This window comes from Thalassophryne amazonica, chromosome 8, assembly GCF_902500255.1.
Source record: "Thalassophryne amazonica chromosome 8, fThaAma1.1, whole genome shotgun sequence".
Lineage (NCBI taxonomy): Eukaryota > Metazoa > Chordata > Actinopteri > Batrachoidiformes > Batrachoididae > Thalassophryne > Thalassophryne amazonica.
In genome coordinates, this window is record NC_047110.1 from 93,345,364 (window position 1) to 93,368,886 (window position 23,523).

The 23,523-nt window shown below is 40.4% G+C and overlaps 1 protein-coding gene across 3 annotated transcripts in view; it reads right to left on the reverse strand.

Moving 5' to 3' along the window:
* Nucleotides 1-23,523, reverse strand: part of btbd11b (BTB (POZ) domain containing 11b) — a 268,189-nt gene that overhangs the window by 39,986 nt on the left and 204,680 nt on the right. For 2 of the 3 annotated variants that reach the window (XM_034177005.1, XM_034177004.1), the window contains exons 3-11: nucleotides 23,180-23,384; nucleotides 12,388-12,540; nucleotides 12,045-12,210; nucleotides 10,274-10,363; nucleotides 7,147-7,248; nucleotides 3,439-3,532; nucleotides 3,076-3,211; nucleotides 351-571; nucleotides 65-243 (exon numbers count right to left, since the gene is read on the reverse strand). In XM_034177005.1, coding sequence (XP_034032896.1) covers nucleotides 65-243; nucleotides 351-571; nucleotides 3,076-3,211; nucleotides 3,439-3,532; nucleotides 7,147-7,248; nucleotides 10,274-10,363; nucleotides 12,045-12,210; nucleotides 12,388-12,540; nucleotides 23,180-23,384 — 1,346 coding nt within the window. The remainder of the gene's footprint in view (nucleotides 1-64; nucleotides 244-350; nucleotides 572-3,075; nucleotides 3,212-3,438; nucleotides 3,533-7,146; nucleotides 7,249-10,273; nucleotides 10,364-12,044; nucleotides 12,211-12,387; nucleotides 12,541-23,179; nucleotides 23,385-23,523) is intronic. The other variant, XM_034177006.1, reaches the window with a different exon arrangement.

The window sequence follows — 23,523 nt, forward strand, 5'->3', positions numbered from 1 at the left end:
ATTCAAAGCTGAGGATGACCATTAAACAGATGTCATATTTCAGCTGTAGAAGACGTTGGAGTACCTTGCTGGCTCTGAGGATCTGGAACATGAGAGGAAGGCCGTGTGTGATGAGTTCCTCTGTGTACTCCTCTTCTTCAATGCAGCTAAACTCTTTCAGAAGACCCTGGATCAGAGGCCGGCGGTGCTGATGGAAACAAGTACGGAGAGACTCCAACCAAGTATGCAAAGTCCACGGAATCCCTGAGAAGTAGTTAATAAGATTAAGATCCCCATCAAATACACAGAGAAGCTATAAACTCTGAATCTGCAATGTGCAAAGGGATCTTCAAGTTTTTAAAGAAACAAACCAAGACTTCTTATATCTATGGTGATGTCAACATGCCCGTGTTCAGTGCTGTGGTACATGGCTTCTTTAAGGGCTTTAAGTTTGGCCTTCCCAGTTCGGACCATGTCCATCTGAGATGGGCTTCTCCCTTCCAGCTCTGAACCTTCAGCTAAGATCTCCTCCAGGGACAAGACATCACCTTTGCCCTTCTCCGTGTGAGACAACAGCTTTCGGAACACATTTCTGGAAAATGATCAAATCAAAATCGAAAATTAACAGTGGAGTTGCCATGTCTACCCAATCCCAGTGAAAACTCATCACATATTTACATTTGGGCAGTACTTGGTCAATATGTGATGACTTAAGTACCCCTGTCACATCACTTAATGATCTGTGGGGGCTGGTTGTCTGTCTCGGTGGTTGCCATCCAGGGACCAAAGGCATTCCTTTGGTGTTGTGGATGCAGCAAAGTGCAGCACCAGCGGATGTTTCCAGACTTGACTTGGGGTAGTACCTTAACATACACTCAACAAAAATATAAACGCAACACTTTTGGTTTTGCTCCCATTTTGTATGAGATGAACTCAAAGATCTAAAACTTTTTCCACATACACAATATCACCATTTCCCTCAAATATTGATCACAAACCAGTCTAAATCTGTGATAGTGAGCACTTCTCCTTTGCTGAGATAATCCATCCCACCTCACAGGTGTGCCATATCAAGATGCTGATTAGACACCATGATTAGTGCACAGGTGTGCCTTAGACTGCCCACAATAAAAGGCCACTCTGAAAGGTGCAGTTTTATCACACAGCACAATGCCACAGATGTCGCAAGATTTGACGGAGCGTGCAATTGGCATGCTGACAGCAGGAATGTCAACCAGAGCTGTTGCTCGTGTATTGAATGTTCATTTCTCTACCATAAGCCGTCTCCAAACGCGTTTCAGAGAATTTGGCAGTACATCCAACCAGCCTCACAACCGCAGACCACGTGTAACCACACCAGTCCAGGACCTCCACATCCAGCATGTTCACCTCCAAGATCGTCTGAGACCAGCCACTCGGACAGCTGCTGAAACAATCAGTTTGCATAACCAAAGAATTTCTGCACAAACTGTCAGAAACCGTCTCAGGGAAGCTCATCTGCATGCTCGTCGTCCTCATCGGGGTCTCGACCTGACTCCAGTTCGTCGTAACCGACTTGAGTGGGCAAATGCTACATTCGCTGGCGTTTGGCACGTTGGAGAGGTGTTCTCTTCACGGATGAATCCTGGTTCACACTGTTCAGGGCAGATGGCAGACAGCGTGTGTGGCGTCGTGTGGGTGAGCGGTTTTCTGATGTCAGTGTTGTGGATTGAGTGGCCCATGGTATGGGCAGGCGTCTGTTATGGACGAAGAACACAGGTGCATTTTATTGATGGCATTTGAATGCACAGAGATACCGTGACGAGATCCTGAGGCCCATTGTTGTGCCATACATCCAAGAACATCACCTCATGTTGCAGCAGGATAATGCACGGCCCCATGTTGCAAGGATCTGTACACAATTCTTGGAAGCTGAAAATGTCCCAGTTCTTGCATGGCCGACATACTCACCGGACATGTCACCCATTGAGCATGTTTGGGATGCTCTGGACCGGCGTATACGACAGCGTGTACCAGTTCCTGCCAATGTCCAGCAACTTCGCACAGCCATTGAAGAGGAGTGGACCAACATTCCACAGGCCACAATTGACAACCTGATCAACTCTATGTGAAGGAGATGTGTTACACTGCATGAGGCAAATGGTGGGCACACCAGATACTGACTTGTATCCCCCCCCAATAAAACAAAACTGCACCTTTCAGAGTGGCCTTTTATTGTGGACAGTCTAAGGCACACCTGTGCACTAATCATGGTGTCTAATCAGCATCTTGATATGGCACACCTGTGAGGTGGGATGGATTATCTCAGCAAAGGAGAAGTGCTCACTATCACAGATTTAGACTGGTTTGTGAACAATTTTTGAGGGAAATGGTGATATTGTGTATGTGGAAAAAGTTTTAGATCTTTGAAAACATCTCATACAAAATGGGAGCAAAACCAAAAGTGTTACGTTTATATTTTTGTTGAATGTATAATAGCCAAATTTCTCTCTGATAACATACAAATTTCTCTGCATGACTCCCATCGACACAGCAGGGAACATTTATCAACTGTACGTCTGGGTATGGTCAACATTTCTCCATGTGTCACCAAATGGTGCTAAGGGGGTGGCTAACTTATCACATATCGACTTTCGGTCATGACAAGGGTTTTGAGTCCAAATGTGATGAGCTGTGTGTGAGAATTTGTTGGCCATGCAGGGAGGGTTCCACAGTCACGATGCTTAACATGAGAAACACCAAACTAAGACTTGCAGAGTGTTTCTGAGATCTTGCTGATGTCGGGCACTGCATCGTGCTGGACTGTAACGTGTCATCATGAGCTGGCCTATGAAAGGTCGTTAGAGTTTTTGAAAGGTTCAAAATGTTCTTTGCTCCTGTTTCCTTGACATTTGGCACACACTTTTACCACGGTACTGGTCATTGTAGCCAGAAAGCTAAGGTTACTAGGGTTAAAAAAAAGTTTAAACTTTGTTTGCCCTGTTGGATGTTGTGCTTTATGGAAATCCATGTTGCTTCTGTGTGTCACAATATCTCCTTAAATTTTTGCACACAGTTACCTCAGTGCCCCTAACCACGAAAGCATGTGTTCCATACCTATGACCGTGTGCTGCTGCAAGGCTGTAGGAGTTCATGTCTCCTTGGGGCGTGGTGGAGATGCCATTGCGGTACATGGTTCCAACCATAGGGTCTGCACCTCGCTCCAGGAGTAAACTCACTAGTTCAAAGTTACCTGCATATTAGGAAGACACATCTTGAGATTACAGAAAAGCAAACGTCTGATGATGTGCTCTGCATGCCCCTGTGTTTAGGAAGTGATTTTGAAGTCATAACTCAAACAGTGACCATGCTGACAATCAGGTTTTGTTATCAGCTGGATACAGGCAGCCCTCGGGATTGTCAGTGTGGTACAGTCAAGTGTGACAGAGAACGGAAAGTCACGCTGTTCGCTCTCTGTACCTGCAGCAGCCGCAAGTTGCAACGGCGTTTCAGTGTAGTTCTCCATTCCGTCCTGCAGGGAGCCCTCCACGTTAGCTTTGGCATCCAGCAGCAGCTAAAGAGAGAGAGACAGAGAGATTGAGACAGAAAGATAGACAGAGACAGAGAAAATAACAGAGCAACAGAAAGGGAGGAAGAGATAGAGATGAAAGAGACAGAGGACAGAGTTGTAAGGGACAGAGATGATGGAGATAAAAAGACATGAGAGTGTCAGACACAGTACAGATGACAGAGATAAAGATGAGATTTTCAGAAATAGGGATGAAAGTGATCAAGATTATGTAAATATACATACAATATAGAGGGAGGCAAAGCAAAAGGAGGAGAGAGAGAAAAGAGATAGCAATGAGAGTGATAGAGATGAAAGGGATAAAAATATAAAAATGATAGAGATGAGATATTAAGAGACAGAGTAAGAGAGAAAGGGACAAAAAGAGGGAGAGAAGGAAATAGAGAGATAAGGAAAGGGGGAGGAGAGAGAGAGAGAGAGAGAGAGAGAGAGAGAGAGAGAGAGAGAGAGAGAGAGAGAGAGAGAGAGAGAGAGAGAGAGAGAGAAATGAGAGTGATTAAAGTGACAGAGATGATAGGGATAAAGTATAAAAATGATAGAGATGAGACATTAAGAGAGATGAAAGAGGGAGAGAGAAGGAAATAGAGAGAGAAGAAGAGAGAGATGAGAGTGATAAGAGTGATAGAGATGAAAGGGATAAAAATATAAAAATGATAGAGATGAGACATTAAGAGAGAGAGTAAGAGAGAGAGGGACAGAAAGAGGGAGAGAAGGAAATAGAGATAAGGAAAGGAAAGGGGGAGGGGAGAGAGAGAGATGAAGGAGATCGTGATTAGAGTGACAGAGATGATAGGGATAAAGTATGCAAATGACAGAGATGAGACATTAAAAGAGATAGAAAGAGAGAGAGAGAGAGAAGGAAATAGAGAGAGAAGAGAGAGAGAGAGATGAGATAGTGATAAGAGTGATAGAGATGAAAGGGATAAAAATGACAGAGATGAGACGAAAGAGAGAGAGGGACAGAAGGAGGGAGAGAAGGAAATAGAAATAGAGAGACAGGGAAAGGAAAGGGGGAAAGGGAGAGAAATATAAATGAGATAGAGGTGATAGGGATAAAGTATAAAAACGATAGAGATGAGACATTAAGAGAGATGAAAGAGGGAGAGAGAAGGAAATAGAGAGAGAAGAAGAGAGAGATGAGATAGTGATAAGAGTGATAGAGATGAAAGGGATAAAAATATAAAAATGATAGAGATGAGACATTAAGAGAGAGAGTAAGAGAGAGAGGGACAAAGAGGGAGAGAAGGAAATAGAGATAAGGAAAGGAAAGGGGAGGGGAGAGAGAGAGAGATGAAGGAGATCGTGATTAGAGTGACAGAGATGATAGGGATAAAGTATGCAAATGACAGAGATGAGACATTAAAAGAGATAGAAAGAGAGAGCGAGAAGAAAATAGAGAGAGAAGAAGAGAGAGAGAGAGAGAGATGAGATAGTGATAAGAGTGATAGAGATGAAAGGGATAAAAATGACAGAGATGAGACATTAAGAGAGAAAGAGAGAGAGGGACAGAAGGAAACAGAAATAGAGAGACAGGGAAAGGAAAGGGGGAAAGGGAGAGAAATATAAATGAGATAGAGGTGATAGGGATAAAGTATAAAAATGATAGAGATGAGACATTAAGAGAGATGAAAGAGGGAGAGAAGGAAATAGAGAGAGAAGAAGAGAGAGATGAGATAGTGATAAGAGTGATAGAGATGAAAGGGATAAAAATATAAAAATGATAGAGATGAGACATTAAGAGAGAGAGGGACAGAAAGATGGAGAGAAGGAAATAGAGATAAGGAAAGGAAAGGGGGAGGGGAGAGAGAGAGAGAGATGAAGGAGATCGTGATTAGAGTGACAGAGATGATAGGGATAAAGTATGCAAATGACAGAGATGAGACATTAAGAGAGAGAGGGACAGAAGGAGGGAGAGAAGGAAATAGAAATAAAGAGACAGGGAAAGGAAAGGGGGAAAGGGAGAGAAATATAAATGAGATAGATGTGATAGGAATAAAGTATAAAAATGATAGAGATGAGACATTAAGAGAGATACAGAGAGAAGGAAATAGGGGGAGAGAGAGAGAGAGAGAGAGAGAGAGAAATGAGATAGTGATTAGAGTGATAAGGATAAAGTATAAAATGATAGAGATGAGATATTAAGAGAGATACAGATAGAAGGAAACAGAGAGAGAGAGAGAGAGAGAGAGAGATCAGCTGGCTGTGCGTGAATCAGATTTTAAATCAGGTCAGTGGATCTGATTTTTCTTCACCAGTATTCACTTTGTACTCAAAAGTCAAATTTTGCTTTTCAAAAACCCACAAAATCACAGACGTGCATATTGAAAGTCTCATTTGATTCCAGTGTTTGCCAGAAAGATTTTATGTGTTAAAATGTAGAGAACATTAATTGGGCAAATATCAAAAAAGCATTTCCCCACAACTGTTTATAGCCTCTTTTACTGCTTTATTGATTTTTATTGTTTCCTGAACTGTCAGCTGCTGCTTATTTTATGTGTCATTTAATCTTTTTTTAAAGCATGAATATCTGACACATTATACTGGCTAAAAAACTTTTATTGTCATTACATTTGCTGCAGGAACGTGTATGTGTGGGATATATGGAAATACAGTTTGTCACTGGAAGAGTGAACTCAACAAGCCCATTTATTACTATGTCATCATGACCTGCAAAAAGTATATGCACTTTCAAACAGAAGTTTGGAAATTACAATGGGAAATAATAATAATAATAACAACAACAACCATTACAATTTCAGCCTGAATAGAAACATCTTTATTTTTCCATTTTTTGCCTTTGTATCTGTTGTGTTTACAAAACTGCACACATTCGGTTTGAGTGTGAATGCTGCAACCAACTTGAAATCTGAAAAATCTTCTGATATGATCATTTGAGTAAACTGAATATCTTTGGGATGTGGACAAAACAAGAAATTTGAAAGTATCATACTGGGCTCTGGAAAGCACTGCTTGGTATTTTTCACCATTTTCTGACATTTTATGGGCCTAAAAACTAACTGATTAATCAATAAATAACCAACTGAGTAACTGATTCTGAAAAAAACAGTTGCAGCCTTAACATTAAACTAAGTCAGACAAAAGGAGAATAACGCCTAATGTGAATCCGATGGTTTTGTTTTACTACTTCTGATTATAGTTTCAACATAATCATAATTATTTGGGCATAATTTTAATAAAATGTATCAAAATTGAAGCTCAAGGACCTTTTTTCCCAGTTCTTTTTAATGTACTCTTATGGTCCACACTTTAGGATCACTACACTAGAGCTTAATTAAAAATCCAATGTGGGAATCACTTAGAGGACATTAGCTGTGTGAGTTTGATAATGATTAAAATGCTGCGCTTCCACTTTCCACTTTCCTAAATGCAGCCTGATCAATTTGCTTTAAAAGAAAATGCACTTTGGTGAGAGGAGGCCGTGAGCAAGACACACGATCAGACAGGAAACTGTTAGGAAAACTTTCGATCAGAACCAAATCCGAAGGTTCTCTGATGACACACACGAGGATGATGACCAACCATAAGCTGAAGCACAACCACAGACGAAGAGCGTCACAGGTGAGAGAGGGCGTCACTACCTGCACCACGGGCACGTGTCCGTGCAACACGGCAAAAGTGAGGGGCGTCGCCTGCCGCGTTTCGGGAAAGACTGAGGGGTGCTTGTGCACTGAGTTTGGCACCTGGGGAAGGGACACAGGAAGGGAGAGGGAGGAGGGGAGGGGGACACATGAGAGGAAAGTGGGGGGGGGGGGAGATATTAGGAAGCCATTAACACGACTACATGGTCTATGTAGCACAGATGGGGGAGAAACTCAAGCAATTAACTAAAAACGTCATCCTGTCCCCTTTCTAACCAACACCGCAGATTGATCTGTCGTTTAGGAATTTCACTTTGATATCTGCACCCTCGGCTGTGGTTTCTCTGGCAGGGATGTGCTCTGACCTCTCTCTGCTCTGGGACACCACGAGACTGCCATGAATAAACATGAGCAAAATGAAAAGTGGAACATGCAAGAGACACAATCACACAAGCAAAGCACACAAAGGCAAACGTTCTGCACGAGCCGCTCTGGGAAAATCACTTCCGAGGTAGAAGGGAAGCTGCTGATTATATGATTCACACTTTCGGGGAAGCTGTAAAATCTGCCGAGTTTCTCGCATCCAAACCAGAGGCAACGTGCAAAACAAAGAGTCAAATATTAAAACTGAAAAAGTGAAATTCAATCACGTTTGACAGTGAGGCTTCCTGTTTTAGTCGACAGTGATTGTGCTTTGGCCGTGGGGGGGTCATGAATGCAGTGGGCTGCAAATCTCTTCTGACACAATGGCTGATGGGACATGTTGCTGCTGAGGTGACTAACAAAGACTGGGATCACAAGTCCTCGACCTCTGAAGTTTGCATGGGAACAAAGATTGTTCTGCGGACTTGAGGAGGAACTGAAGAGTTCAGATGCAAAACCCAGTAAAGCACACATTTTGACATGAGGCCCGCATGCACGTGGTGCTGAGGTAACTATCAGCCTGCAAAGTATTAAAGAATTTGAACATGCTGTTTTTATTTTATTTATGGAAATCTGTGCATTTTGTGATGTGTTTTCCTTTAAATTTCCATTTTAAACAGCATTACTGGGTCTTACATCTGAATCCTTCAATTCAATTTGCACACAAAAGCTAGGACATTTGTATGTATACATAAAAAAGATTTAGCAAGTGAAGTGCATCATCTTTTCACAATCCTCAAAAGCATCAGATTGTCATCACACCATTTAATACACCTGTAAAGTGCAGCAAAGCCTGAGGCAGAGGCAGGGAGGTTTCAGAGTCAAACAGAGCTGAATCATGCAGAGAAAATAAATTACGTAGGTTCAAATGTTAACAGAATATCTAATATTAACAACAGTTCCAAGAATTAGACAGTTTTGCAGCATTTAATGTACAGATGAATGGATCTGAAATATTAAAGAGGTCATATTATACACACTGACGTTGACCTCATAAAGGTCACCATGTGGCTTAAACATAGTTTGTATCCAAAATGTCCCCATGCATCAAAATTAACCCACACAATACACAGAGTCTGGGATTGTTCTTTCAATATAATTAAAAACTGGCTGTTGCTATGGATTTCCAGAATATTATTATACAAGCAGTAATTTTAGGATTTCCAAATGTCAAAACCGAATCAACACATCTGCCAGTTGTGGCTGCTGTAATGCATAAATGTACCCATTTGAAATTTACGTTCAGTTCACAATTTATTAATTTCTGTTCAACCACTTCAGAATGGCAAGTTACGCTCTGCTATCAACCACTGGCTTCTTCTTCTGGGCACCATCTATGTCACCTTTCTGCTTCTGTATGTAGTGCTGCCCCTAGTGGTGACTAAAAGGCGAGCAGAGGCAGTGGCAATATAGTGCCGTGGATAAGAGAATATTTACAGTGAAATCCTGCAAATGGTGATAGAAGCACCAAAATTGGCACAAATACTCCTTAGACTTTACTGTTTTGAAAAAAACTGAGTGGCCAATTGAATTTTTTATAGGCAGCCAGGCAGGGGTCAATTGAAGAATTACACAGGGGTCACAATTAAAAGATGCTCCAATGATACTGAAAACTATACCATATTATTTGTCTGATGAAAAAGATTCCAAAAACGTATAGTTTGGACTATCTGTGACTGAATGTTATAGAGTTATGGGGTAAAAACAGAAAGAATGGTGACAAAGGTCAATTTCAGTTTGTACAGGGGTCAAAAGTTCAAGTTGCTATAATTTTGGTAAAAAAGTGATGCAAATTATTGGTTGAGATAATAGTTTTTTTTTTTTTAGTTTTTTTTTTTAAGGAATAGTTTGCACCATGTGTAATGCTTAGTTGTCACGTTATGGGGTAACATACATCACATGTCATAGAATCCAATAGAAGTCAACATTTACTTTGGAGACCAAACATTCAACACAGTCAAAAACCTTTCCTTTCCAAACTGGGACAACAAGACCTTTCTTCCAATCTGTAGGGATGATACCCATCTCTCAGACTGAAACAAAAAAAAGTTTGCAATGCCAGGAGAACAGCATCTCCACCAGCCTGGACGGGCTCCAGCTGTGAACAAGCAAATCTTGGTGAGATCGCAAAAGCTGTGAAAAGGAGACCAAGCAGGAGCAATCAGGCTGAACAGCCCATGTGTGTTTGTGTGTGTGTCACACAGAATGCAGAGCAGCTCACTGTGCATCTCACAAGCTCAAGCAAGAATTCAGACATGGATATCTGTAACATATGTCACAAAATTCTAAATTAGCTGTTTCAAGCCTAAATTTTGCATAATACAGTGGTGCTTCTGCATGCACAATCATACAATTGCAGAATTTTGAGGATGTTTAATGTTAAATCCCAACTACAGTATATTCAACAGTGAAAGGCATATCATTTTTGTTTGCACAATATGACCCCTTTAAAACATTATTTTGGAAGATGGGGTTTGACAAAGCCATCAGTGCCATCAAGACCCTCAGCATTTAAACACAAGGAGTGAACAAAGACACGATCATTTGGACCACATGTGGTTTTCTCCACCATTACACAACTATTTACAGATTTAAAAAAAAATGCCTTTACAGCACACCGATGTCCTCACATCACTCACAGAAAAAAAAAAAAGATCTGCACATTGCCAGAACTAGAAGTGATATAGAATTCATCAACACTGACCTCACTGTTAATATCAGCACCTGCATCCAGCAGCATCTGCACCATGGCCTCGTCTCCACGGACACAAGCGTACATCAAAGGTGTCATTCCCTGTTCAGGTTCAAAGAACAACAGCAAGCAGATCATTTCTGAGCTCACATCAAATTCCTTACTGAAGTTCACTGATGATTCTCGGCAACTCTAATACAGAAGTCAAAACATCCAATTTAACTGAATTTTAAAAAAAGTCACCAAGTCATCACTTTATAATTGAACTACAAAGTTTAAAACCTTTTAAAGTATCACACAGCGGCAGGAATATAAAACCATGATGGCCTTTACAAAGTTCAAAGAAGCAACACTGTGATACTGCTTAAACTTTTATGAGATCCTTTTTCACAAAACTTGGTATGTGGATGAAAGCGGGCCTAGAAATTGTCCTTGTTTTGGCAAAAGTCACTCAGCACTCTGATATGCAGCAAATTGACACACATATGTATAAAAAAGTGGGTTCCTGAATAGTCCAAGCAGGGTCAAATTAACCAAAGGTCAATCATTGGGGGCCAAAGTTCAAAATCTGGATTCATTTCACTCTGATTTACACCAGACATCAGAATCAGAATCAGAATAGCCTTTACTTGCAAAGTATACACAAGAATACAAGGAATTTGAGTTTGGTTTGAGCTGGGACAAATTTACCAAAGGTCAATCATTCATGTCAAGGTCATGTGTGATGCTTTGTTTGTGGTCCTATACTGCTTCAGTCCTTTTTCTGATCTCTACCACATTTGGAATGTAGATATTGGCCATACATGATTAATTTTGACAAAGCTCAAGGACAACAGTGTCAAGAAATTAGATTTTTCAACCCAATTTGCACCAAACGTGGGGCACAGTGCAGGTGGATTCTGGAATTGGCCTGGAAAGGCCAGTCAAAGTTCATTTATGTGAATGTCAAGGTCACTGGGGTCAAAGAACAGATTTCCACCAGGCAATGAATTGTGTTTTTACCATAAACATCTATCACATCTGTAAAACCACAGTGTGTCAGATTTAGAGGTGTTTATTAGCAGAAATGGATGATAGCTTTCACAGGCATCTGTTCATTAACATATAATGAATCAATGTGTTTGCATGAGCTTAGAACGGCCCCTTCATATCTACATGGGAGCGGGCCCCCTCATGGAGGCCGCCATGTCGCATCACCATGTTGATACAGTAGCCCAAAAGGATCAAACTTACTCAGACTTTTGCATTTTGGAGAATGGCTGGAAGACTGACGAATAAAGAAGAGGAATCAGTGGTTGCTCCCCTATATACTGTCTACTGGATGCTAATGCGAGCTAACAACTTTAAGATGTCTCATTTTTTTAAATGGACAATCGTACATATTGCTGATCACAAAAAGGTAGAGGAGCATGAATCATCAAAGAAGCAAAAACATATAGAGAAACAAAATGCAATCTGTAAACTCACCACTAAATGACACTAAATTCTACACACTGTAGCTTTAATGATGCTGTACTTATTAATGTATACCCGCTATAGCCTCTAGTGTCTTCATGCTCATGTGCACTGTTGCCTAAAGAATCAAAACATGCTCTGGGCCATTAAGTTACACAATGAGTTCTCATGATTTAGTGTATTGGAGCAGCATGTTCACATTTCATACTTGTTTATAAGACAAGCTGCTGGACAAAATACAACACAATAAAATTGTGCACAGTGCCTGCAGGGCAGCCTGGAGTGTGCACGTTGCTGTTTTTGCATTATTTAACGTGTTGACGCTAACCTGCTCACTCATGCTATTGATACCGTCCGGTCCTAGCAGGTTGACAGCCTGCTTCACCAGGTCTGTGCGTCCACAGCTGAGCATCCGAAAACCCAGATCCTGCAGGAACTTTGCCTCAGTAGAGGCGGCGTCCAGTTTTCTGGAGGCACAGAAGCAGTCGTCCGTTCTGAAGGGTGAAACACACAGCGTCAATCACTGTTTGCACAGCTCAGTAGTATCACTGAACACCCAACAACACCTGGCAGTGACGACTGTGTGGGAAATATGCAAATGTGTCTTTGATGGTGTCATTTTTCTTCTAAAGGAGAACGTGGGTACAACTGAAGGGTTTGTGCGCACACACCGGAGTTGGCGTGGTTCACAGTCCACGCCGGGCAGCAGCAGTCTGGCGGCCTGCCGAACGTCGTCGCTGTCCACAGAGAAGCTGCGTCTGTGTTCCGTGTGAGCCACTGCCACGCGAACCCACTCCATCAGAGGTGGCAAGATCATAAAGGGCCTGTAGGGGGAGACAGAGGCACACATGCTTTTTACCAGGTACAGCTTCTTGGTGGCGTGGAGCAGAGAAGAACTTCAATATAAGAAAATACATCAAATCTACGCTCTAGTCTCCCATGTGCCTTCTGTGCAAACTGTAGCTAAAATATTACATCTTATTTATGAGAAAGTCTTTTTCTGTTCCACTCAACTATGAAGCTGTGTAACCGGCAATGCACAAAACAAAAGTTGCACTATACGCACATTTTCTTCAGTCACTGAGCCTTCAGAATCCTCATGGGTTTCTTGTTGGCTTCCTTCAATATTCTCTTTCTTAAAAAGTCACTCCAGACAGATTTTCTATACAGTACCATGCTGTCTGTATGAAGTCCAGCATATATTCAGTCACTTAGAAATTCATGTGTCCATTCTTTGATTTGTCTACAGAAAATTATCTGTAAATGTTGTTTGTTTGTTTGTGAACAGCCTGGAACCTACATTTTTTCATATATCATTATGAAATTTTTACTAAAGAGTTATATCCTGATAGGGAAGAACTGATTCAATTTTCAAGGTCATACATAAAAGGTCAAAGTCATACGTAAAAGGTCAAAGTCAGGAAAAATCTTGGAAAAGTGGAAACATCTCTATCTTTAACAGTGAAGGAATTTTCAAAAATTCATCTCTGCCAAAAAAGATAAATTTTCTTTTATATTTGACAGTGTTATGTAGGATGGTATTCTTTATCGACTGACAAACTTTGATCAGGATCTGATCTAGATTACAGATTTTGTGGCCATTTAAATTTAACATTGAAAACCCCATTTAATGTATATTTTACATTATATCTTAATCAAATGTGCCCCAATCACACTCATATTTAAAGGTGAGGTGCAGACTGGCACTCACTATCACCTGACAAAGTTTGATCCAGATCTGATCCAGATTATAGATTTTGTGGCCATTTAAATTTAACATTGAAAACCCGATTTAATGTATATTTTACATTATGTCTTAATAAAATGTGTCCAAATCACACTCATATTTGAAAGTGAGGTGCAGACTGGCACTCACTATCACCTGACAAAGTTTGATCCAGATCTGATCCAGGTTATAGATTTTGTGGCCATTTAAATTTAACACTGAAAACCCGATTTAATGTATATTTTACATTATATCTTAATCAAATGTGCCCAAATCACACTCATATTTGAAAGTGAGGTGCAGACTGGCACTACCTATCACCTGACAAAGTTTGATCCAGATCTGATCCAGGTTATAGATTTTGTGGCCATTTAAATTTAACACTGAAAACCCGATTTAATGTATATTTTATATTATATCTCAATCAAATGTGCCCCAATCACTCTCATTTGTTACAATGAGGTGCAAACTGGCACTCCCCATGAATAGACTAAGTTTGATTTGCATTTGATCTGTATTGCAGATTTAGCGGATATTTTATTCCTTTTAACATTGAAAAGCCATTTTGATCTATATCTTGTATAATATTTTAGCTTATGAAAAGCCACTTCTAACAGGACTTTAACCTTGAAAAAATTTCCAAGGTGAGAATTTGTGGAATTGGAAACTAGTGTTGGCGGAGGTTTGCACTGTACAAGCGCGGTGATCTAGTTTATTTTGTTATTTATTTATTGTTACATAAAATAATTTTTTGTTGTTCTTCAGTAATTGTGGGCATTTATCAAATAGTACAATCACACAAAATGAATTAATTTGTATTTATTTCTGAACACGGCTTTATTTTTGTATTTTCTCCACCCATTGAAATCGGGGAGGATACACCTTTCAGTCATGAAAATCTAATAAATTCTTTTAAATTATGTAAGCATCTTTTTGATCTATATAAAACTATGTTCAGGTCACAGCATGAATAATCCCACTGGTTTTATGAAACAAACAAAAAAAAAATAAGAAGAAGAAACTGCAACAAGTTTAAGTGCTGCAGAAATAAGCCAGGTATGTGTTTGGTGGGAGCCATTATTTTTATGATGTGAGGGTAGCTACAATGTCAAAATGTTGCCAAAATTTGACATATTTTGTAAAATAATGCACTTTTTAACAACAAAATGCTGGAGTTTGATGAGAATCCACGGCCCAGTCCTTTGGTATTTCCAATAAATCATCTCAGAAAGGAGGTCCAGAAGGTCTGGACTGTCCTTCGAGTATGACTGGTCCAAAAATGAACTTCAGAACTCTCTTTGGAGGATCCTTGCGTCCCACTAGAATGACTCTATGTCAAATGAGCGGTTAACTGTGGAGACTGAGCTGAGGAGGATCACTCGCTCCATTTGCAGGTGATAACGTCTGGAGCCCTCAGAGGAGGGCTGCTCAGCATCAACTCACACTCGTGCTGCCCACTTTTGCAGCAAGACGCCAGCAGGAAATGAGCTTTTTCACATAAAAACTGGAAAGTCTGTGAAGATTTGTTAAATGGTGACATGTTCAAAGGCTCAATTCTATGTTTTGACGGCATGCTCGCTGTCACTGTGGAAAAGTACAAATCGGCCAAAAACTACAACATGAAAGACTGAGGGAATCGACCACATGGAAACATTTTCTAATACTGACGTCATGAGCTCATGTCATTAACTGATAATATCCCACTGTGTCGGTGGCAGTAATTATCAATACTGGCTGGGCTTGTGCATGAGGGGTCCGGCACAAACAGCCACTTCCTGCTGATCTCAGGTCACCCGACGGGATCAATTTCAGAGCCAATAGCACGTTCTTTCCAGAGGAAAACATGTGGTGTGCCATTGCAGGAGTAAGCATGGAGAGCTGGGAATGTAATGCAAGAGATGTGTGCAGAATGATCTCTGCAGAAAGAGTGCGGAACGCTTTCTGTGCACGAGGTGAGCGGGAGGACACGAGCAGATCATGATAGAATTACAACTGGAAACACAAAGCAACCCCGAAGATCCATTAAATATCCCTATTCATTAAGAGTATGAAAATGATAAAAGTGTTTGTAAAAGGTGGAGCTGGAAGATTAGTGTAAATTGGTATCAGCCTGATGTTACCAAAGAATATACATCAGTCAAATACATAATTTGCAAACAAATATTCTTAACAGCTCATTTCAAAGGAAGCTACATGCTAACTCGCTAGCACTGAAACTGCCCCAAATAAATAATTACCGCTACTACATGCCAAATAACTGGGAATTTTAATCACTACTTAGGCTGAGGCTTCAGAAACTGAAGAAGCTGAAAAACAAGCTAATTTTGAGGTACTTGTAATTTTTTTCAAGGGTATTTCCCACTCGTCCTAGGGTCCACTAGTCCTAGTATTAAGGAGAGCATGTTCTTTTTACATTTATGGTAGACTATATGTTACACTAAAGTAGGTTAAACAATGTTACAAAAGTGTGAGAATAAAAAAACCCTATTTAATTATGGTGAATTAGCATTATTTGTTGATTTTCAATTCAAAATATATATAAATAGTACATTTAAAGGTGATTAATGGTGTATGTCAACAGAATCATATATTTTATTTTGTAAACTGAACAAAATTGGATCTGGTTTGTTAGCTATTTGAATGTATTACATTTATTTGTGAACTTTAAAATCAGTTTGGGGTTGTTTATTGTGTTTTTGTAGTTCAATTGATTTAATCAGTTTAGTTAATTGTCATGTTGCTGTTACCATGAGTGACAAGTGTAGTCCGTTTGATGTCTTCCGCCACCATCTGTTTTTGTGGGTGTGTAAAAATAAAAGTGCATGCTTACGGCAGAATGTAGAAAAGAGAAAAAGCTCTGCATGTGTGCATATAACTCTGATCACGGGCAAACTGTGGACAGCTGACATTTGCCGTATAGTATGCTTATGTATTTTGGGTCAAGAATGAACGCCACCAAAACGGAACGTCGATAGGACTAAAATCTTTGGAGAAACTATGGATGTTAGCTAACAACACTGAACAATGGATGTTGCTAATTACATTCTGGACTCACATGCCATTCCAGCAGGGGGCAGTAAATATGTTAAAAGAGTGTGTATGTGATTTTATTTAGTAAGTCCAATGTAAGTACATAATATAATTAGAAATACATTAAAAATACATGGGCGACACAAGAAAGTGAAAACACTTATTTCCATTGTGGTCCATCTAAAAATCAAATGACAAAAATGAAGTAATAATAAAATAAAATAATAATAATGATGATGATGGTGGTGGTAATAATAATAGTGTGTACATGATAACAAGAACCTAAACAATTTATGAATACATTAAGACAGTAAATTAACATTAAAAAAATTATGTAATTAACAGGAAATTCAAGGGTTGAGTTCCTCTTCTAAAAACTGTTGAAGTCTAAGGTCTAAGGTTCCAAAAACATTCTTGACTCACACGCCATTCCAACTCATTATAGAAACTTTGCATAATTTATTACCACCCTTGAAAAATGTCAGCTAGAGCCCGTGGATCCCCACAGGCAACACGCTAGTATTTAATAAAGCATTAGAAAAAAATGTCTTCCTCAACAGAATGTCATAAAGCAGCTAGCCAAATTAAACAATAATACTGTTTAAAAAACATTACGTGGCTATCTAGCTAGCTAGTTAGGTAGCATAGACAAAGGCGGCATGTTTTTATGATCCAGCATCATCTTCCAGCAGACTAAAAATGATATTTCCCTGTTGTTAGTGCAGTTTGTGCTTCAGTAAGACATCATTTTAAATTAGATGGCCAGCTAAAATGGCGATGATACTGAAACACAGACACATGTCACTGTATTGGTTGTGGAGCCCTGTGCACCGCTAACACTCCCGCTGGGGAACGACAGATGGAAGCTTCCACTTTATCTCACTGTTATCTTGTTATGTCCCTTTATCGTTGTCTTGGTGACCATTAAATTTGTGATATACTGTATATACAATCCCACAGCATAAGCTCAGGCACAGGGACATGATGTATTAATCAATACCAGATTCTATTACTTCACCAGGTGGGAGGAATGATGATGGTATTATTAAAAAAAAATCTCATATCATTTTTCACTGTTCAAAGAGGGAAGAGAATCATAGGGCTAAATAAACAGACATCACAGGTACATTCTCCTTCTTTTGTCTTCACTCAGGATTTCCACAGCAGAGCTGATACGGATCTGCATGGTGACTTTGGCAGGTTTTATGTCCTTTCCTGACACAACTCCACAGTGCATGGAGAATGAGAAGAGGTGGTCTTGAACCAGGAACCGTCTGTTATGAAGTAAAGTGGACTGACCACGTGTCTTCAAACACGGAAAATGGAAACTGATTGTGTTTTTACAGAGTAGCCGTTTGGTTACTTCTCTGAAACAGAATTTTATGAAGTTCATTGCAGCAGAGGGCAGGAAGAGGATACTGAGAGTGGTTCTGTGTGTCTGCATGTTTGTCTGTGTGTCTGGGAGCATGACTCAAAAACTGTTGTTCTATTCTGACTGACTCGAAAATTTTGCACAACATTGACTAAGTCGCCCATTTATAATTTCAGCCAAATCCTCAGTTTAGACCACCCAGTTTCAAGAAGTCTTCAAAGGATTATTTAGTAATAAGCGATGGGGTCATTGTGCACAGTTTGGCTTCTGCTTAACAGTGATATGCCAAATCCAAATCCTGAGCTAAACAACAGCAGGGACTGCAGATGTGAACCTTCTACTATTTTTTATTTTGGTCTGGTGGGTACTAGAGGTTGTGCTACATGGGATTTTAAAGAGTAGAATATATATATATATATATATATAAATTTAAGTCATTTCTATAACTAGCCTTTTTCCTCTATGTTAGCATGGGGCCACACAGCCTGACCTTGGCCTGTCACCTTGACTGTTGATGATCTTAACCAAAGTCAAATCACTTTTTACCATCGACAGGCCCAATGTACCTGCCAAGTATGATCACAATCAATTCAGGGATTTTTAAGATATCTTGCAAACATACACAAGCTTAGTTACAGTACATAAGAGACCAAGGCAACTGCAACAGCATATGCCGCTCCTTGCATCACTAATAAAAACCAGCAAAGCACAAGCTGAGAGAAAATCAGGAATGCAGTGGAAGCCAGAGAACAAACACAAACTGATGCTGAGAGGAGGAGAGAGAGAAGTAAGACTTGCTGCAGGGACGGAACAGAGAGAAGCTCAAGCAGCCACACAAAGACAGGAAAAGGCTCAACGATGACAAGCTGAGGAGAGGGAGCAGAGGGATGTTCAACTGGCCGCAGAACAAAGAGCGGCTCGACGCACTCATGAATTAGAAATTAGATGTTTTTGAGCAGAGTCGCAGAGAGGCACTACAGCGCCACTGGATTATGTCTCAAAGGTGCTGAAGCTACCAAAACTTGGTGGGTGGTAAAGAAGAGCTGGACAGTTATTTGCAAAGGTTGGAAAAGGTTGCTGTCACCGCTAATTGGCTGAGAGATTGACAGTCTGTTGAATGGCAAAGCATTGAAAGTGGACTCAAGTCGCTCTGAAGATTCTGTTATAGATTACAACAAAGTTAAAGGAGCCATATTGGAGGGATACGACTTTTCCAGGTGATGGACACCAGAAACAGAAGAAAGGCCTGAACAGGCTCTGATTTACTGATCCCACACAGCGAGTGCTGAATGCCGTCCAGTGGGTGAATGTTTTGTGGGAGATTTACTAAGAATAACATGACAGCAGGTGGTCACATGAAGTAGGCAGCACTATGTAAATGAGGAAGTCCTGGTTTGCTTCTGACCTGGTCTTGTCTATGTGGAGCTCCCGTGTTCGACCTGTGTTTGTGTGGGTTCTCTACAGCTTCTTCCAACTTCTGAAGACATGCAGATTAAGTGAATTGGTGAGTCTAAACTGACCATATGTGAGTGAGAGTCTGAACGTGTTTGTCTATATGTGGCCCTGCAACAGACTGCATCCTGTCCAGAGTGTACACCTGCTTCTCACTAAGTGAGTGCGGTAAGCTTTGCCGGCCTCAGATGACGCCCTACTGGAAGGAGAAAACGTTGCAGCTCCTTGACCGGCCACTTGAGGCTGGCTCCAAAAGTGATCATGTTCGACACCATACTCCAAAAGTGAGCATGGTGCTGCAGAGCGAGTCGGCTTGGAAGGGCCCAGGTTGGCGAAGGTGGCTGACGGCCCCGGCCACCAGCTCTACAGTCCCCAACAGGTCTACAGTGCCCCCCCGCCCTCACCTCGCCACATCCCAGGTTTGTGATCGTATAGTGGTTAGCGTTGTTGCTGCAGCAACCTTGGTTCGAATCCGGGTCACGGCACCATAGTTGTAGGGGATTGTCTGCCTTCGGATCCCCTCAATAGTTTAATGTGGTGAGTGAACTCAAAGATCCAAAAGACCGACAGCTAACGGAGTTCAAAATCAGATGTTGTATTAAAAAGATACCTTCACAGAATGAACAGAGAGTCATTACGACAGCGCTGGACTCTTACAGCAAACCTTCCCCATCTGGAGCTGCGTACAAGAGTCTTGACCTAGCACCCTGCCTACATTTTAAGTCTGTTCTCGGCCCGCACCCAGATAGGCGAGCATTAGGTCTACTATGCGTGGATCAGTAAAGCTATGTGATTGGTTGAAAATTGTTGCATTTGACATTTATTTGCAGGTGACCTGCTCGTGTTGTTTATCTAAAATGGTATGTGTCATATCAAAACTGTGTCCTGTCTGTGTGGCGTGAAAAGCAAAGAACAGTATGCATCATGGCACCTGGCGGGCAGGGTCATGGGACACACTGTCCAACACATCCAACTCCAAGTCAAAATGTCCAACCTTTGAACAGAAATAAAGAGGTTTAAAGCCTGGTACAAAAAATGGGTTTTGGTTTCTATAGACAGTTTCCCCCTCCATGACAAATGTACAAGGTAAAGAATTTTTTTCTAACTTCTTAGTTTTAGGGGTTTGAAGCCATAAAGTCATGTATAACCGGGGGTGTGGTCGCTTTGAGTGACAGCACCTGAGCCAATCCTGACTCTCCCTGTGTCGACTCAATGATGGAGGGCTGTGTCTGTCATTTTAAGAATTTTACTACAAACACCTGAAATAATACAGCTTGTTACGTGGTGAAATGTCCTAACGGATAATCTAAGAAGTTTCTTCTGTAAAATTCACACTGAATGAAATTCTCATTGTATTTAATGTTGTATGCTTATGGCGTAGCACTTTTAGCAGCTTTCAGTAGCGTGATCTGTTAAGCCCCGTTAATGTATGATTACTAAGAAACTAAGTGGCTCATAACTTTTAATAATCACAACAAAGCAAATCACTAAGACTGCCGCAGTCCCCCAAAAATATAATTGAATAAAAACCCAAATTGAGTTTTGCCTGTTAGCTAAGCTGGTTTGGACTTGAAGAGAGGGTCGTGTTCAGGTTACGTGCTGAGCTATTCAACCTCTTTTGAATTCATGGTGACACATGGTGGCTCTGGAGCAGGTTTTCATCCAGGATGTCTCTGTACATTGCTGCATTCATCTTTCCCTCAATCCTGACTAGTCTCCCAGTTCCTGCTGCTGAAAAACATCCCCACAGCATGTTGCTGCCACCACCATGCTTCACTGTCGGGATGGTGCCTGGTTTCCTCCAATCATGACACCTGGCAATCACACCAAAGAGCTCAGTAGAATTTTGAGGGACAAAATTAATTTAATCCATTTTGGAATAAGGCTGCAACATAACAAAATGTGGAAAAAGTGAAGCGCTGTGAATACTTTCCAGATGCACAGTATAGAGCAGTGGTTTTCAAACTGTGAGATGCACCCCGTGGGGAGCGCCAGAGTTGTTCAGGGGGGCGTGAGGGTTGGGTATCGTGAACTGGTTCTTTTCGAGAATCATTAAAAAAAAAAGAGATTCGATCCACTGACACCAATAGCCTTCTTTCTTAAAGATTCCCTTATCGGTCCTTCAGAGTGGCTGTTGTTTTTGAGGGTGTTTTATCAGGAAAATGATCACTTCTTTACATTGATTGCAGACCCTGCAGTGGGTCTGTAATCAACTGCTTCTGTAACGGCTCCACTTTTGAAGCTTGGACCAACGAAGCAGTGCTCCGATCTACTGCTTTGTTGGTTCATTGTTTTGCTGCTTTTCAGAAAGGCCATTTAAAAATGTCAAACGTGAGTCACATTTGTGCGGATTAAAGTCACTAACTGGGACTCTTGTCTTGTTGCAGGGAAGAAACGAGAATCATCCTCCTTTCTGTTCGCAGCTCTAAACGCTGCGCGGCTCTCTACTGAGACAGAGCCCGGTCGGAATTAATAACTTCAAAGCAAATCACCATTTCAAATCAAATGCTACCTCTTTCCAAACGTTGTAAGACAGACAACAGACTAAAATGTTTTTTTCCTCCCATAATGACACGTCCTGCATTCTTTATGAATTACACTGATGTTGACTTGCAGCACAGCCAGCTGTAAGAGCTCAGCTCAGAGGTATGGAGTTAGATTCATGCCATTAATGTCTGAAAGGAAATGCTTTTGAGAAAAACTACAGATTTTGTTTATTTTTATTTATGTCCAGAGATCAAGGATCCAGTTGCCAATTTCATATTTATTTACTTTGAGACTCAATAAAATGTTATTGACATAGAAAACCTGTAAAGCCTACTTTTAGTTAACAGAAAATTTACAGGAGGCATTGATAAGGGAAGTGATAAGGAATCAGATTGATAAGTGGAATCGATATCGATAAAATCTTATCAATACCCATCCCTTATTTTTTATGTTAAAATATTAGTTATGCCAAAGATGTTTAAAAACACAGAGATGTTTTAAAAAACGATGCTTAAAATATGACAAAAGATAAAAATAGAATAATAGAAAGTTCTTTAAAACCATGTTTAAAATGATTGAAAAGGGTGTAAAATATGTGAAAGAATAGAAAGTTCTTTAAACCATGTTTAAAATGTTTGAAAAGGGTGTAAAATATGTGAAAGAATAGAAAGTTCTTTAAAACCATGTTTAAAATGATTGAAAAGGGTGTAAAATATGTGAAAAAATAGAAAGTTCTTTAAAACCATGTTTAAAATGATTGAAAAGGGTGTAAAATATGTGAAAGAATAGAAAGTTCTTTAAAACCATGTTTAAAATGTTTGAAAAGGGTGTAAAATATGTGAAAGAATAGAAAGTTCTTTAAAAACATTTAAAATGTCTACAAAGGCTGTAAAATGTGTAAATCCATAGTCAGTTCCTTAAAAATGCACAAATACTTTTAAAATGTATTTAAGATGTGTAAAAGAATAAAAAGAAACACACAAAGATGTTGAAATTGTGTGTATGTGTGTCGGTGGTGGTGGTGGGGGGCAGCTATTCATTTATTCTGTGAGGGGGGGCTCAATCTCCCACACTTTGAAAAGCCCTGGTATAGAGCATAGGAATTGGAATGTGCTATCTATTTTTCCTGAAGAACTTGTGCATCCACATGCATCCAACCAGCATCTGTAAATGCGAGAAGTTTTCATCTGCCATTATATCTTTATCTTGCCTTACATTGTATGTTAATGTATATTACTGTATTTTATTCCATTGCGTTTTTTGCACTTGTTATGTTGATGCTGATTGATCCTGCAGATTTCAGTGCACTGGTTCTGCTCTGTATAATGACAATAAGCTAAACTGAATTGTATTACTCTTTGAAAGGAGTGGGTGCACATACGGTGTAAAACTTTACCTCTCTGTCTGCAGCATGACCTTGGAGGGCTCAACATTGGGATTCTCCCACTCCATGTGAGGGCAGTGCATGAAGTAGCACAGTGTGTAGATGGCCTCAGGCGCCCAGTGAATAACACAGCTCTTCTGGTGGATCGGCGTCCCATTGTTGTGGTTCTTTATATACAGCGGATGCAGGTGGTGCATGGCCCGTGTCACCAAGTCACCTGAACCACAAAGAACACAGGCATGCAGTGAGAAAGCAATTCATATGGAAGCCTACTTACTGACAGAGAAAACATGGAAATATTTCAGCACACCGCCCTTAAAAAAAAAAAAATTATGGAATCATTCTTGGTCTTTCCA